The sequence below is a fragment of the Oncorhynchus masou genome, chromosome 27 (genome assembly GCF_036934945.1).
Source record: "Oncorhynchus masou masou isolate Uvic2021 chromosome 27, UVic_Omas_1.1, whole genome shotgun sequence".
NCBI lineage: Eukaryota > Metazoa > Chordata > Actinopteri > Salmoniformes > Salmonidae > Oncorhynchus > Oncorhynchus masou.
Window position 1 is genome coordinate 64,379,369 of NC_088238.1, and position 18,168 is coordinate 64,397,536.

Sequence of the window (18,168 nt, forward strand, 5' to 3'; positions counted from 1 at the left end):
TATCTGAGTATCAACTAGTCCCACTACTCTATCTGAGTATCAACTAGTCCCACTACTCTATCTGAGTGTCAACTAGTCCCACTACTCTATCTGAGTATCAACTAGTCCCAGTCCCACTAGTCTATCTGAGTATCAACTAGTCCCACTACTCTATCAGAGTATCAACTAGTCCCACTACTCTATCTGAGTATCAACTAGTCCCAGTCCCACTACTCTATCTGGGTATCAACTAGTCCCAGTCCCACTACTCTATCTGAGTATCAAACAGTCCCACTACTCTATCTGGGTATCAACTAGTCCCTCCACTCTATCTGGGTATCAACTAGTCCCTCTACTCTATCTGAGTATCAACTCGTCCCACTACTCTATCAGAGTATCAACCAGTCCCACTATACTATCTGAGTATCAAACAGTCCCACTACTCTATCTGAGTATCAACTAGTCCCACTACTCTATCTGAGTATCAACTAGTCCCACTACTATATCTGAGTATCAACTAGTCCCAATACTCTATCTGAGTATCAACTAGTCCCACTACTCTATCTGAGTATCAACTAGTCCCACTATTCTATCTGAGTATCAACTAGTCCCATTACTCTATCTGAGTATCAACTAGTCCTAGTCCCTCTACTCTATCTGAGTATCAACTTGTCCCACTACTCTATCTGAGTACCAACTAGTCCCACTACTCTATCTGAGTATCAACTAGTCCCACTACTTTATCTGAGTATCAACTAGTCCCACTATTCTATCTGAGTATCAACTAGTCCCATTACTCTATCTGACTATCAACTTTCCAATTTGTAAGTCGCTCTGGATAAGAGCGTCTGCCAAATGACTTAAATGTAATGTAAATGTAGTCCCACTACTCTATCTGAGTATCAACTAGTCCCACTACTCTATCTGAGTATCAACTAGTCCCACTATTCTATCTGAGTATCAACTAGTCCTAGTCCCTCTACTCTATCTGAATATCAACTAGTCCTAGTCCCTCTACTCTATCTGAGTATCAACTAGTCCTAGTCCCTCTACTCTATCTGAGTATTAACTAGTCCTAGTCCCTCTACTCTATCTGAGATAGGGCTGTTACTTCTGACCTCACAGGAAACGAAGAGGAAGAACTTCCTGCGATGTCAGTGAAGGTGACCCCTGTGACCCCTGCTGGCTCCGCCCACCCCCAGCCCTGCTCTCCGCCACTCATCGTTCTGCAGGATATGGAGGGGGAGACAGAGGAGAGGGGCGAGGTACACAGGTAAGGACCTATAGACCATAGAACCTTGAACTTTAGAACCTAGAACATAGAACTTGAGAACATTGAACATAGAACCTAGAACTGACTTCTGATATTATGATCTCTCATCCAGGTGTTTAAGGAGCTCCGTTGTGCAGGTTCCATTCAACATGAACAACAGCAACAGCAACGAGGAAGAGTAAGAACACACACAGACCCAAATATGGACGATAATGTACTTTGCGACCCTAGTCCTGAAGTCGACAACAGGGATACTGCTTCTTGTTCTATTTACTCATTGTCAGATGAACTCATGGGTAATGTTTGTATATAAATATAAATGTAGTATGAGGGAAGTTAGCGGTTGTTTTGCTAATGCTAACTTGTGTCAGAGAAATGGCTGTAAGTCTACTGGTAGGGTAACATAACAGTATGACATCAACAGTGATTGTGCCTCTGATCCTTCCTAGGGAACAGAAGAAGAAGACAAGTAAAAAGGAGAGGAAAGAGAAGAAGGAGAGGAAAGACAAGAAGGAGTAAGGACCAGTCAGATCTCATGACAGAACCTCTAGTTTCCAGACTGATCTCAAAACAGAACAATCTCACCTCTAGTATCCAGAACAATCTCACCTCTAGTATCCAGAACAATCTCACCTCTAGTATCCAGAACAATCTCACCTCTAGTATCCAGAACAATCTCACCTCTAGTTTCCAGACTGATCTCATTACGGAACCTCTAGTTTCCAGACTGATCTCATTACAGAACCTCTCGTTTCCAGACAGACTTCATGACAGAACCTCTCGTTTCCAGACAGATTTCATGACAGAACCTCTAGTTTCCAGACAGATTTCATGACAGAACCTCTAGTTTCCAGACAGATTTCATGACAGAACCTCTAGTTTCCAGACTGATCTCATTACAGAACCTCTAGTTTCCAGACTGATCTCATTACAGAACCTCTAGTTTCCAGACTGATCTCATTACAGAACCTCTAGTTTCCAGACTGATCTCATTACAGAACCTCTAGTTTCCAGACTGATCTCATGACAGAACCTCTAGTTTCCAGACAGATTTCATGACAGAACCTCTAGTTTCCAGACAGATTTCATGACAGAACCTCTAGTTTCCAGACTGATCTCATAACAGAACCTCTCGTTTCCAGACAGATTTCATGACAGAACCTCTAGTTTCCAGACAGACTTCATGAGAGAACCTCTAGTTTCCAGACAGATTTCATGACAGAACCTCTAGTTTCCAGACTGATCTCATAACAGAACCTCTAGATTCCAGACTGATCTCATGACAGAACCTCTAGTTTCCAGACTGATCTCATGACAGAACCTCTAGTTTCCAGACTGATCTCATAACAGAACCTTTAGTTTCCACACAGATCTCACAACAGAACAAACTCACCAGTAGTTTCCAGACTGATTTCATGACAGAACCTCTAGTTTCCAGACTGATCTCATAACAGAACCTTTAGTTTCCAGACTGATCTCATGACAGAACCTCTAGTTTCCAGACTGATCTCATAACAGAACCTTTAGTTTCCAGACTGATCTCATAACAGAACCTCTAGTTTCCAGACTGATCTCATAACAGAACATTTTCGCCTCTAGTATCCAGAACAATCTCACCTCTAGTATCCAGAACAATCTCACCTCTAGTATCCAGAACAATCTCACCTCTAGTATCCAGAACAATCTCACCTCTAGTATCCAGAACAATCTCACCTCTAGTATCCAGAACAATCTCACCTCTAGTATCCAGAACAAGCTCACCTCTAGTTTCCAGACTGATCTCAAAACAGAACCTCTAGTTTCCAGACTGATCTCATGACAGAACAATAACACCTCTAGTATCCAGAACCAGCTCACCTCTAGTTTCCAGACTGATCTCATAACAGAACCTCTCGTTTCCAGACAGATCTCATGACAGAACAATCTCACCTCTAGTATCCAGAACCAGCTCACCTCTAGTTTCCAGACTGATCTCATAACAGAACCTCTCGTTTCCAGACAGATCTCATGACAGAACAATCTCACCTCTAGTTTCCAGACTGATCTCATTACAGAACAATCTCACCTCTAGTTTCCAGACAGATTTCATGACAGAACCTCTAGTTTCCAGACTGATCTCATAACAGAACCTCTAGTTTCCAGACTGATCTCATAACAGAACATTTTCACCTCTAGTATCCAGAACAATCTCACCTCTAGTATCCAGAACAATCTCACCTCTAGTATCCAGAACAATCTCACCTCTAGTATCCAGAACAATCTCACCTCTAGTATCCAGAACAATCTCACCTCTAGTATCCAGAACAATCTCACCTCTAGTATCCAGAACAATCTCACCTCTAGTATCCAGAACAAGCTCACCTCTAGTTTCCAGACTGATCTCAAAACAGAACCTCTAGTTTCCAGACTGATCTCATGACAGAACAATAACACCTCTAGTATCCAGAACCAGCTCACCTCTAGTTTCCAGACTGATCTCATAACAGAACCTCTCGTTTCCAGACAGATCTCATGACAGAACAATCTCACCTCTAGTATCCAGAACCAGCTCACCTCTAGTTTCCAGACTGATCTCAAAACAGAACCTCTCGTTTCCAGACAGATCTCATGACAGAACAATCTCACCTCTAGTTTCCAGACAGATTTCATGACAGAACCTCTAGTTTCCAGACTGATCTCATAACAGAACCTCTAGTTTCCAGACTGATCTCATAACAGAACCTCTAGTTTCCAGACTGATCTCATAACAGAACATTTTCACCTCTAGTATCCAGAACAATCTCACCTCTAGTATCCAGAACAATCTCACCTCTAGTATCCAGAACAATCTCACCTCTAGTATCCAGAACAATCTCACCTCTAGTATCCAGAACAAGCTCACCTCTAGTTTCCAGACTGATCTCAAAACAGAACCTCTAGTTTCCAGACTGATCTCATGACAGAACAATAACACCTCTAGTATCCAGAACCAGCTCACCTCTAGTTTCCAGACTGATCTCATAACAGAACCTCTCGTTTCCAGACAGATCTCATGACAGAACAATCTCACCTCTAGTATCCAGAACCAGCTCACCTCTAGTTTCCAGACTGATCTCATAACAGAACCTCTCGTTTCCAGACAGATCTCATGACAGAACAATCTCACCTCTAGTTTCCAGACAGATTTCATGACAGAACCTCTAGTTTCCAGACTGATCTCATAACAGAACCTCTAGTTTCCAGACTGATCTCATAACAGAACCTCTAGTTTCCAGACTGATCTCATGACAGAACATTTTCACCTCTAGTATCCAGAACAATCTCACCTCTAGTATCCAGAACAATCTCACCTCTAGTATCCAGAACAAGCTCACCTCTAGTTTCCAGACTGATCTCAAAACAGAACCTTTAGTTTCCAGACTGATCTCATGACAGAACCTCTAGTTTCCAGACTGATCTCATGACAGAACCTCTAGTTTCCAGACTGATCTCATGACAGAACCTCTAGTTTCCAGACAGACTTCATGACAGAACCTCTAGTTTCCAGACTGATCTCATAACAGAACCTCTAGTTTCCAGACTGATCTCATAACAGAACCTCTAGTTTCCAGACTGATCTCATGACAGAACCTCTAGTTTCCAGACTGATCTCATGACAGAACCTCTAGTTTCCAGACTGATCTCATAACAGAACCTCTAGTTTCCAGACTGATCTCATAACAGAACCTCTAGTTTCCAGACTGATCTCATGACAGAACCTCTAGTTTCCAGACAGACTTCATGACAGAACCTCTAGTTTCCAGACTGATCTCATAACAGAACCTTTAGTTTCCACACAGATCTCACTACAGAACAAACTCACCAGTAGTTTCCAGACTGATCTCATAACAGAACCTATCGTTTCCAGACTGATCTCATGACAGAACCTCTAGTTTCCAGACAGATCTCATGACAGAACATTTTCGCCTCTAGTATCCAGAACCAGCTCACCTCTAGTTTCCAGACTGATCTCATAACAGAACCTCTCGTTTCCAGACAGATCTCATGACAGAACAATCTCACCTCTAGTATCCAGAACCAGCTCACCTCTAGTTTCCAGACTGATCTCATAACAGAACCTCTCGTTTCCAGACAGATCTCATGACAGAACAATCTCACCTCTAGTTTCCAGACTGATCTCATTACAGAACAATCTCACCTCTAGTTTCCAGACAGATTTCATGACAGAACCTCTAGTTTCCAGACAGATTTCATGACAGAACCTCTAGTTTCCAGACTGATCTCATGACAGAACCTCTAGATTCCAGACTGATCTCATTACAGAACCTCTAGTTTCCAGACTGATCTCATGACAGAACCTTTAGTTTCCAGACAGACTTCATGACAGAACCTCTAGTTTCCAGACAGATTTCATGACAGAACCTCTCCAGAACCTTTCCAGACTGATCTCATTACGGAACCTCTAGTTTCCAGACTGATCTCATAACAGAACCTCAAGTTTCCAGACTGATATCATGACAGAACCTCTAGTTTCCAGACTGATCTCATGACAGAACCTCTAGTTTCCAGACTGAACTCAAAACAGAACCTCTAGTTTCCAGACTGATCTCATAACAGAACCTCTAGTTTCCAGACTGATCTCAAAACAGAACCTCTAGTTTCCAGACTGATCTCATAACAGAACCTCTAGATTCCAGACTGATCTCATTACGGAACCTCTAGTTTCCAGACTGATCTCATAACAGAACCTCTAGATTCCAGACTGATCTCATGACAGAACCTCTAGTTTCCAGACTGATCTCAAAACAGAACCTCTAGTTTCCAGACTGATCTCATAACAGAACCTCTAGATTCCAGACTGATCTCAAAACAGAACCTCTAGTTTCCAGACAGATTTCGTGACAGAACCTCTAGATTCCAGACTGATCTCAAAACAGAACCTCTAGTTTCCAGACTGATCTCATAACAGAACCTCTAGATTCCAGACTGATCTCAAAACAGAACCTCTAGTTTCCAGACAGATTTCGTGACAGAACCTCTAGTTTCCAGACTGATCTCAAAACAGAACCTCTAGTTTCCAGACTGATCTCATGACAGAACCTCTAGTTTCCAGACTGATCTCATGACAGAACCTCTAGTTTCCAGACAGATTTCATGACAGAACCTCTAGTTTCCAGACAGATTTCATGACAGAACCTCTAGTTTCCAGACAGACTTCTTGACAGAACCTCTAGTTTCCAGACAGATTTCATGACAGAACCTCTAGTTTCCAGACTGATCTCATGACAGAACCTCTAGTTTCCAGACAGACTTCTTGACAGAACCTCTAGTTTCCAGACAGATTTCATGACAGAACCTCTAGTTTCCAGACTGATCTCATTACAGAACCTCTAGTTTCCAGACTGATCTCAAAACAGAACCTCTAGTTTCCAGACTGATCTCATGACAGAACCTCTAGTTTCCAGACTGATCTCATGACAGAACCTCTAGTTTCCAGACAGATTTCATGACAGAACCTCTAGTTTCCAGACAGACTTCATGACAGAACCTCTAGTTTCCAGACTGATCTCATTACAGAACCTCTAGTTTCCCAAATGGCACGCTACTCCCTTTATAGTGCACTATAAAGGGGTCTATAGGGGTAGTGCACTACTTTAGACTAGGGCCCATAGCTTAGTACACTATATAGGTCCAAATTGTGCCTCATCCTGTGACATCCACTCATCCTCCATTTGTATCAAGGAAAGAAAAACAGGAGAAAAGGGAGAGAAAGGAACAGAAGAAGAAGGAGAAAGAGGAGAAGGAGTTGAAGGAGAAAGAGGAGAAGGAGAAGAAGGAGAAAGAGGAGAAGGCCAAAGCTGAAGCGTAAGTGTCTTCATAAAGTCCCAGCTGGGTTTTTATAAAGTTGCCATGCGGTGCAAAATCAGAACCCAAAAGATCTGATTCCATGTGTTTACACATTGACACAACAACAAAAATCAGATAATTGAGGTGGCTGTGTAAACTAAGCTTTTTAAAATGGTGTAACCCTTATACACCCTGTATGTGCTGTATAACCCCGGTCTCTCTCCCTCGGGCATAAAGAGAATGCCTTGTCTATTTTTCCCTGTGTGTGTGTGTGTATGTATGTGTGTGTGTGTGTGTGTGTGTGTGTGTGTGTGTGTGTGTGTGTGTGTGTGTGTGTGTGTGTGTGTGTGTGTGTGTGCGTGCGTGCGTGCATGCGTGCGTGCGCGTGCGTGTGCGTGTGTGTGTGTTGCCAGGCCTAAAGAGATCACGGTGATAGACCCAGCTGGTAACATGTATTATAACTGGCTCCTGGTCATCACCATACCTGTAATGTACAACTGGACCCTCATCATAGCCAGGTAACTAACACACTGATTGGCTAATTTGTTGATTGATTGGTTGGTTGATTGGGTGGTTGATTGGTTGATTGATTGGGTGGTTGATTGATTGGGTGGTTGATTGGTTGGGTGGTTGATTGGGTGGTTGATTGGTTGGGTGGTTGATTGGTTGGGTGGTTGATTGGTTGGGTGGTTGATTGATTGATTGGGTGGTTGATTGGGTGGTTGAATTGTTGGGTGGTTGATTGGTTGGGTGGTTGTTTGGTTGGGTGGTTGATTGGTTGACTGACTGTTTGGTTGACTGATTGATTGATTGACTGATTGATTGACTGGTTGGTTGGTTGGTTGATTGATTGACTGATTGGGTGGTTGATTGGGTGATTGATTGATTGATTGGGTGGTTGATTGATTGATTGATTGATTGGGTGGTTGATTGATTGATTGACTGACTGATTGACTGATTGATTGATTGGGTGGTTGATTGATTGATTGATTGTTTGACTGATTGGGTGGTTGATTGGGTGATTGATTGAGTGATTGACTGAATGGGTGGTTGATTGGTTGATTGATTGGGTGGTTGATTGATTGGGTGGTTGATTGATTGGGTGATTGATTGATTGGGTGGGTGGTTGATTGATTGATTGGGTGGTTGATTGATTGATTGATTGATTGACTGATTGATTATTGACTGATTGATTGATTGATTGTGTGGTTGATTGATTGATTGATTGATTGACTGATTGGGTGGTTGATTGGGGGATTGATTGAGTGATTGATTGATTGGGTGGTTGATTGATTGGGTGGTTGATTAATTGGGTGGTTGATTGATTGATTGGTTGATTGGGTGATTGATTTATTGATTGCTTGATTGGGTGGTTGATTGATTGATTGATTGATTGGGTGGTTGATTGACACTTCCAAGGACATTCTGACTGTGTGTGTGTGTGTGTGTGTGTGTGTGTGTGTGTGTGTGTGTGTGTGTGTGTGTGTGTGTGTGTGTGTGTGTGTGTGTGTGTGTGTGTGTGTGTGTGTGTGTGTGTGTGTGTGTGTGTGTGTGTGTGTGTGTGTGTGTGTGTGTCAGGGCCAGTTTTGAGGAGCTCCAGACAGACTTTCTGATCTACTGGTTCATCATAGACTGTGTCTCTGATGTGGTCTACCTGGCGGATATGGTGTTCAGGACCAGGACAGGTAAGAACCTGAACCCTGACCCTGACCCTGACCCTGACCAGGACAGGTAAGGACCTGAACCCTAACCCTAACCCTAACCCTAACCCTAACCCTAATCCTGACCCTGACCCTAACCCTGACCAGGACAGGTAAGGACCTGAACCCTAACCCTAACCCTAACCCTAACCCTGACCCTGACCCTGACCCTGACCCTAACCATGACCAGGACAGGTAAGAACCCACACTGCTCAAACACATAGCCTTATGTCCCTGTGAGTGTGTCAGTGGAGGCTGGTGACTTCAACAATTGAGGAGGATGGAAAACCCACGCGGAATGCACGGAGACGTGTTTCAAATATCGTTAAAGAGTAATTATTTTAACCTAATGTATTTAATAAAGACATTTATAGTACAACATTATGGGAAAGGGGAATGAGAGGGCTACTTACACCGTGTTGGAAAGGGATCACAGCTGTGATTGAATGAGGGTTTGAGCCATCAGTTGACGTGTTGAGGCTTCAGTGCAGGACAGGAAGGGAAGACACACAACAATAACACAGTGAGACAACAGAGCTCAGAATGAGTTAGTCCAAGCGAGGAGTAACATCATTGATGTGTAATATTTTGATTGACAATACGTACAGTAATGACAGAACATTGATAGGGGTCCTCACAGTGCTTGGAGAGGAAACATTCAATGTGCCAGTAGATGACTGGGCACATCAGACGCAGTGGCTTCGGTTCATGTCAGGAGAGAGTTGACAATGGAAGTGTAGTGTAGTGGAGATCACCTCTTAATCAGGGAACAGGAGGGGACTTAGCTGTAACCCTAACCCATTACAGCTGCGCCATCGTAGGTTTGGACAAGGTGTTTCTCCCATGAAGATAAACTCAGACTGCACATCTCACCCAGTTGACACATCAAAGTAGCCCAGGAAACGTTCCTGAATAAAGCCCTGATCCTCCACATACCTGATGATAACTGACAACTGGCAGGTCCCAGAGTGGTCAGACTGGTGGCAGGTCCCAGAGCGGTCAGACTGGTGACACCATAGGTCCCAGAGTGGTCAGACTGGTGGCAGGTCCCAGAGTGGTCAGACTGGTGGCACTATAGGTCCCAGAGTGGTCAGACTGGTGGCAGGTCCCAGAGTGGTCAGACTGGTGACACCATAGGTCCCAGAGTGGTCAGACTGGTGGCAGGTCCCAGAGTGGTCAGACTGGTGGCACTATAGGTCCCAGAGTGGTCAGACTGGTGGCACCATAGGTCCCAGAGTGGTCAGACTGGTGGCAGGTCCCAGAGTGGTCAGACTGGTGGCACTATAGGTCCCAGAGTGGTCAGACTGGTGGCACTATAGGTCCCAGAGTGGTCAGACTGGTGGCACCATAGGTCCCAGAGTGGTCAGACTGGTGGCAGGTCCCAGAGTGGTCAGACTGGTGGCAGGTCCCAGAGTGGTCAGACTGGTGGCACCATAGTTCCCAGAGTGGTCAGACTGGTGGCACCATAGGTCCCAGAGTGGTCAGACTGGTGGCACCATAGGTCCCAGAGTGGTCAGACTGGTGGCACCATAGGTCCCAGAGTGGTCAGACTGGTGGCACCATAGTTCCCAGAGTGGTCAGACTGGTGGCACCATAGGTCCCAGAGTGGTCAGACTGGTGGCACTATAGGTCCCAGAGTGGTCAGACTGGTGGCACTATAGGTCCCAGAGTGGTCAGACTGGTGGCACCTTAGGTCCCAGAGTGGTCAGACTGGTGGCACTATAGGTCCCAGAGTGGTCAGACTGGTGGCACTATAGGTCCCAGAGTGGTCAGACTGGTGGCACCATAGGTCCCAGAGTGGTCAGACTGGTGGCAGGTCCCAGAGTGGTCAGACTGGTGTGGTCAGACTAGTGGCAGGTCCTAGAGCGGTCAGACTGGTGGCACCATAGGTCCCAGAGTGGTCAGACTGGTGGCACTATAGGTCCCAGAGTGGTCAGACTGGTGGCACTATAGGTCCCAGAGTGGTCAGACTGGTGGCACCATAGGTCCCAGAGTGGTCAGACTGGTGGCAGGTCCCATAGTGGTCAGACTGGTGGCACCATAGGTCCCAGAGTGGTCAGACTGGTGACACCATAGGTCCCAGAGTGGTCAGACTGGTGGCACCATAGGTCCCAGAGTGGTCAGACTTGTGGCAGGTCCCAGAGCGGTCAGACTGGTGGCACTATAGGTCCCAGAGTGGTCAGACTGGTGACACCATAGGTCCCAGAGTGGTCAGACTGGTAGCACCATAGGTCCCAGAGAGGTCAGAGTGGTGGCAGGTCCCAGAGTGGTCAGACTGGTGGCACTATAGGTCCCAGAGCGGTCAGACTGGTGGCACCATAGGTCCCAGAGTGGTCAGACTGGTGACACCATAGGTCCCAGAGTGGTCAGACTGGTGGCACCATAGGTCCCAGAGTGGTCAGACTTGTGGCAGGTCCCAGAGCGGTCAGACTGGTGGCACTATAGGTCCCAGAGTGGTCAGACTGGTGACACCATAGGTCCCAGAGTGGTCAGACTTGTGGCAGGTCCCAGAGCGGTCAGACTGGTGGCACCATAGGTCCCAGAGTGGTCAGACTGGTGACACCATAGGTCCCAGAGTGGTCAGACTGGTGGAACCATAGGTCCCAGAGTGGTCAGACTGGTGGAACCATAGGTCCCAGAGTGGTCAGACTGGTGTGGTCAGACTAGTGGCAGGTCCCAGAGTGGTCAGACTGGTGACACCATAGGTCCCAGAGTGGTCAGACTGGTGGAACCATAGGTCCCAGAGTGGTCAGACTGGTGACACCATAGGTCCCAGAGTGGTCAGACTGGTGGAACCATAGGTCCCAGAGTGGTCAGACTGGTGGCACCATAGGTCCCAGAGTGGTCAGACTGGTGGCACTATAGGTCCCAGAGTGGTCAGACTGGTGGCACCATAGGTCCCAGAGTGGTCAGACTGGTGGCACTATAGGTCCCAGAGTGGTCAGACTGGTCTGTTGGTGAGGTCTGTCCCTGTGTGTAGGTTACCTGGAACAGGGTCTGTTGGTGAGGTCTGTCCCTGTGTGTAGGTTACCTGGAACAGGGTCTGTTGGTAAGGTCTGTCCCTGTGTGTAGGTTACCTGGAACAGGGTCTGTTGGTGAGGTCTGTCCCTGTGTGTAGGTTACCTGGAACAGGGTCTGTTGGTGAGGTCTGTCCCTGTGTGTAGGTTACCTGGAACAGGGTCTGTTGGTGAGGTCTGTCCCTGTGTGTAGGTTACCTGGAACAGGGTCTGTTGGTAAGGTCTGTCCCTGTGTGTAGGTTACCTGGAACAGGGTCTGTTGGTGAGGTCTGTCCCTGTGTGTAGGTTACCTGGAACAGGGTCTGTTGGTAAGGTCTGTCCCTGTGTGTAGGTTACCTGGAACAGGGTCTGTTGGTGAGGTCTGTCCCTGTGTGTAGGTTACCTGGAACAGGGTCTGTTGGTGAGGTCTGTCCCTGTGTGTAGGTTACCTGGAACAGGGTCTGTTGGTAAGGTCTGTCCCTGTGTGTAGGTTTCCTGGAACAGGGTCTGTTGGTGAGGTCTGTCCCTGTGTGTAGGTTACCTGGAACAGGGTCTGTTGGTGAGGTCTGTCCCTGTGTGTAGGTTACCTGGAACAGGGTCTGTTGGTAAGGTCTGTCCCTGTGTGTAGGTTACCTGGAACAGGGTCTGTTGGTGAGGTCTGTCCCTGTGTGTAGGTTACCTGGAACAGGGTCTGTTGGTAAGGTCTGTCCCTGTGTGTAGGTTACCTGGAACAGGGTCTGTTGGTGAGGTCTGTCCCTGTGTGTAGGTTACCTGGAACAGGGTCTGTTGGTAAGGTCTGTCCCTGTGTGTAGGTTACCTGGAACAGGGTCTGTTGGTAAGGTCTGTCCCTGTGTGTAGGTTACCTGGAACAGGGTCTGTTGGTGAGGTCTGTCCCTGTGTGTAGGTTACCTGGAACAGGGTCTGTTGGTGAGGTCTGTCCCTGTGTGTAGGTTACCTGGAACAGGGTCTGTTGGTGAGGTCTGTCCCTGTGTGTAGGTTACCTGGAACAGGGTCTGTTGGTGAGGTCTGTCCCTGTGTGTAGGTTACCTGGAACAGGGTCTGTTGGTAAGGTCTGTCCCTGTGTGTAGGTTACCTGGAACAGGGTCTGTTGGTGAGGTCTGTCCCTGTGTGTAGGTTACCTGGAACAGGGTCTGTTGGTGAGGTCTGTCCCTGTGTGTAGGTTACCTGGAACAGGGTCTGTTGGTGAGGTCTGTCCCTGTGTGTAGGTTACCTGGAACAGGGTCTGTTGGTGAGGTCTGTCCCTGTGTGTAGGTTACCTGGAACAGGGTCTGTTGGTGAGGTCTGTCCCTGTGTGTAGGTTACCTGGAACAGGGTCTGTTGGTAAGGTCTGTCCCTGTGTGTAGGTTACCTGGAACAGGGTCTGTTGGTGAGGTCTGTCCCTGTGTGTAGGTTACCTGGAACAGGGTCTGTTGGTAAGGTCTGTCCCTGTGTGTAGGTTACCTGGAACAGGGTCTGTTGGTGAGGTCTGTCCCTGTGTGTAGGTTACCTGGAACAGGGTCTGTTGGTAAGGTCTGTCCCTGTGTGTAGGTTACCTGGAACAGGGTCTGTTGGTAAGGTCTGTCCCTGTGTGTAGGTTACCTGGAACAGGGTCTGTTGGTGAGGTCTGTCCCTGTGTGTAGGTTACCTGGAACAGGGTCTGTTGGTGAGGTCTGTCCCTGTGTGTAGGTTACCTGGAACAGGGTCTGTTGGTGGAAAGGTCTGTCCCTGTGTGTAGGTTACCTGGAACAGGGTCTGTTGGTGAGGTCTGTCCCTGTGTGTAGGTTACCTGGAACAGGGTCTGTTGGTGAGGTCTGTCCCTGTGTGTAGGTTACCTGGAACAGGGTCTGTTGGTGAGGTCTGTCCCTGTGTGTAGGTTACCTGGAACAGGGTCTGTTGGTGAGGTCTGTCCCTGTGTGTAGGTTACCTGGAACAGGGTCTGTTGGTAAGGTCTGTCCCTGTGTGTAGGTTACCTGGAACAGGGTCTGTTGGTGAGGTCTGTCCCTGTGTGTAGGTTACCTGGAACAGGGTCTGTTGGTGAGGTCTGTCCCTGTGTGTAGGTTACCTGGAACAGGGTCTGTTGGTAAGGTCTGTCCCTGTGTGTAGGTTTCCTGGAACAGGGTCTGTTGGTGAGGTCTGTCCCTGTGTGTAGGTTACCTGGAACAGGGTCTGTTGGTGAGGTCTGTCCCTGTGTGTAGGTTACCTGGAACAGGGTCTGTTGGTGGAAAGGTCTGTCCCTGTGTGTAGGTTACCTGGAACAGGGTCTGTTGGTGAGGTCTGTCCCTGTGTGTAGGTTACCTGGAACAGGGTCTGTTGGTAAGGTCTGTCCCTGTGTGTAGGTTACCTGGAACAGGGTCTGTTGGTGAGGTCTGTCCCTGTGTGTAGGTTACCTGGAACAGGGTCTGTTGGTGGAACAGGTCTGTCCCTGTGTGTAGGTTACCTGGAACAGGGTCTGTTGGTAAGGTCTGTCCCTGTGTGTAGGTTACCTGGAACAGGGTCTGTTGGTGAGGTCTGTCCCTGTGTGTAGGTTACCTGGAACAGGGTCTGTTGGTGAGGTCTGTCCCTGTGTGTAGGTTACCTGGAACAGGGTCTGTTGGTGAGGTCTGTCCCTGTGTGTAGGTTACCTGGAACAGGGTCTGTTGGTGAGGTCTGTCCCTGTGTGTAGGTTACCTGGAACAGGGTCTGTTGGTAAGGTCTGTCCCTGTGTGTAGGTTACCTGGAACAGGGTCTGTTGGTGAGGTCTGTCCCTGTGTGTAGGTTACCTGGAACAGGGTCTGTTGGTGAGGTCTGTCCCTGTGTGTAGGTTACCTGGAACAGGGTCTGTTGGTGAGGTCTGTCCCTGTGTGTAGGTTACCTGGAACAGGGTCTGTTGGTGAGGTCTGTCCCTGTGTGTAGGTTACCTGGAACAGGGTCTGTTGGTGAGGTCTGTCCCTGTGTGTAGGTTACCTGGAACAGGGTCTGTTGGTAAGGTCTGTCCCTGTGTGTAGGTTACCTGGAACAGGGTCTGTTGGTGAGGTCTGTCCCTGTGTGTAGGTTACCTGGAACAGGGTCTGTTGGTAAGGTCTGTCCCTGTGTGTAGGTTACCTGGAACAGGGTCTGTTGGTGAGGTCTGTCCCTGTGTGTAGGTTACCTGGAACAGGGTCTGTTGGTAAGGTCTGTCCCTGTGTGTAGGTTACCTGGAACAGGGTCTGTTGGTAAGGTCTGTCCCTGTGTGTAGGTTACCTGGAACAGGGTCTGTTGGTAAGGTCTGTCCCTGTGTGTAGGTTACCTGGAACAGGGTCTGTTGGTGAGGTCTGTCCCTGTGTGTAGGTCACCTGGAACAGGGTCTGTTGGTGAGGTCTGTCCCTGTGTGTAGGTTACCTGGAACAGGGTCTGTTGGTAAGGTCTGTCCCTGTGTGTAGGTTACCTGGAACAGGGTCTGTTGGTAAGGTCTGTCCCTGTCTGTTGGTTACCTGGAACAGGGTCTGTTGGTGAGGTCTGTCCCTGTGTGTAGGTTACCTGGAACAGGGTCTGTTGGTAAGGTCTGTCCCTGTCTGTAGGTTACCTGGAACAGGGTCTGTTGGTAAGGTCTGTCCCTGTGTGTAGGTTACCTGGAACAGGGTCTGTTGGTGAGGTCTGTCCCTGTGTGTAGGTTACCTGGAACAGGGTCTGTTGGTGAGGTCTGTCCCTGTGTGTAGGTTACCTGGAACAGGGTCTGTTGGTGAGGTCTGTCCCTGTGTGTAGGTTACCTGGAACAGGGTCTGTTGGTGAGGTCTGTCCCTGTGTGTAGGTTACCTGGAACAGGGTCTGTTGGTGAGGTCTGTCCCTGTGTGTAGGTTACCTGGAACAGGGTCTGTTGGTGAGGTCTGTCCCTGTGTGTAGGTTACCTGGAACAGGGTCTGTTGGTAAGGTCTGTCCCTGTGTGTAGGTTACCTGGAACAGGGTCTGTTGGTAAGGTCTGTCCCTGTGTGTAGGTTACCTGGAACAGGGTCTGTTGGTGAGGTCTGTCCCTGTGTGTAGGTTACCTGGAACAGGGTCTGTTGGTGAGGTCTGTCCCTGTGTGTAGGTTACCTGGAACAGGGTCTGTTGGTGAGGTCTGTCCCTGTGTGTAGGTTACCTGGAACAGGGTCTGTTGGTGAGGTCTGTCCCTGTGTGTAGGTTACCTGGAACAGGGTCTGTTGGTGAGGTCTGTCCCTGTGTGTAGGTTACCTGGAACAGGGTCTGTTGGTGAGGTCTGTCCCTGTGTGTAGGTTACCTGGAACAGGGTCTGTTGGTGAGGTCTGTCCCTGTGTGTAGGTTACCTGGAACAGGGTCTGTTGGTGAGGTCTGTCCCTGTGTGTAGGTTACCTGGAACAGGGTCTGTTGGTAAGGTCTGTCCCTGTGTGTAGGTTACCTGGAACAGGGTCTGTTGGTAAGGTCTGTCCCTGTGTGTAGGTTACCTGGAACAGGGTCTGTTGGTGAAGGATCAGAAGAAGCTGATAGATCGCTACATAAACAGTCTCCAGTACAAACTAGACCTGATCTCCATGATCCCTACTGACATCTTCTATGTGTACTTCGGACTCAACTACCCCGAGATACGACTCAACAAGCTGTTCAGAATCAACAGGTGAGTCAACTAGAGATTCTACTGTACTCTACTGTACTTTATCATACTCTACTATACTGTATTCTATTATACTATATTCTATTCTACTGTACTCTACTGTACTTTATCATACGCTGCTATACTGTATTCTATTATACTACATTATATTGTACTGTATTATACTGTACTTTATCATACTGTACTACTATACTGTATTCTATTATACTACATTCTAATCTACTGTATTATACTCTACTATAATGTATTATATTATACTATATTCTATTCTACTGTACTCTACTGTACTTTATCACCCTCTACTATACTGTATTCTATTATACTACATTATATTCTACTGTATTATACTCTACTATACTGTATTCTATTATACTGCATTCTATTCTACTGTACTCTACTGTACTATACTGTATTCTATTATACAAAATTCTATTCTTCTAGTCATTGGCTGCCTGAGGCGGTTCTCAATCAGAGTCAGGTGATTATCGTTGTCTCTGATTGGGAACCATATTTAGGCAGCCATATTCTTTGAGTGTGTCGTGGGTGATTGTTCCTGTCTCTGTGTCTTCACCAGATAGGACTGTTTAGGTTTTCACGTTCCATTTTTTGTTTTTGTATTGTTCGTGTTTTTTCGTTCTTCATTAAACATGTCTCAAAAATACCACGCTGCATTTTGGTCCGCTCCTCCTTCAACATAAGAAAGTCGTTACATATACTGTATTCTATTATACTACATTCTATTCTACTGTACTTTATCACCCTCTACCATACTGTATTCTATTATACTATATTCTATTATACTGTATTATACTGTACTATACTGTATTATATTATACTACATTCTATTCTACTGTATTATACTCTACTATACTGTATTCTGTTATACTACATTCTATTCTACTGTACTCTACTGTACTTTATCACCCTCTACCATACTGTATTCTATTATACTATATTCTATTATACTGTATTATACTGTACTATACTGTATTCTATTATACTACATTCTATTCTACTGTATTATACTCTACTATACTGTATTCTATTATACTACATTCTATTATACTACATTCTATTCTACTGTATTATACTCTACTATACTGTATTCTATTATACTACATTATATTATACTGTACTTTATCATACTCTACTATACTGTATTCTATTATACTACATTCTATTCTGCTGTATTATACTGTACTTTATCATTCTCTACTGCACTGTATTCTATTATACTATATTCTATTCTACTGTACTCTACTGTACTTTATCATACTCTACTATACTATATTCTATTATACTACATTATATTCTACTGTATTATACTCTACTATACTGTATTCTATTATACTACATTCTATTCTACTGTAGCATACTCTACTATACTGTATTCTATTATACTCTATTCTATTTTACTGTATCCTATTATACTCTACTCTACTGTATTCTATTCTACTCTACTTTATTATAATCTACTACTTTATTATGCTCTACTTTACTCTAATTTATTATTTTCTACTCTACTTTATTATGCTCTACCTACCCTACTTTATTATATTCTACTCTACTTTATTATGCCCTACTTTACTTTATTCTAATCCACCTTACTTTATTCTACTTGAAGCTACTCTACTCTATCCTACTTTACTATACTCTACATTATTCTACTTTATTCTACTTTGCTACTTGATACTACTTTAACCTAATCTACTTTATTCTACTCTACTTTATTCTACTTGATTCTACTCTACTTTATTCTACTTGATTCTACTCTACTTTATTCTACTCTACTTATTCTACTCTACTTTATTC

At 45.9% G+C, this 18,168-nt stretch overlaps 1 protein-coding gene across 1 annotated transcript in view; it reads left to right on the forward strand.

The window, feature by feature from the left end:
* Positions 1-1,107: 1,107 nt before the first annotated feature.
* Positions 1,108-18,168, forward strand: part of cnga1b (cyclic nucleotide gated channel subunit alpha 1b) — a 40,178-nt gene continuing 23,117 nt past the window's right edge. Inside the window, 7 exon segments of the mRNA XM_064940858.1 lie at positions 1,108-1,252; positions 1,365-1,430; positions 1,702-1,777; positions 7,005-7,096; positions 7,492-7,596; positions 8,657-8,763; positions 16,185-16,359. Of these exon segments, the coding sequence (XP_064796930.1) occupies positions 1,131-1,252; positions 1,365-1,430; positions 1,702-1,777; positions 7,005-7,096; positions 7,492-7,596; positions 8,657-8,763; positions 16,185-16,359 (743 nt within the window). The 5' untranslated portion in view covers positions 1,108-1,130.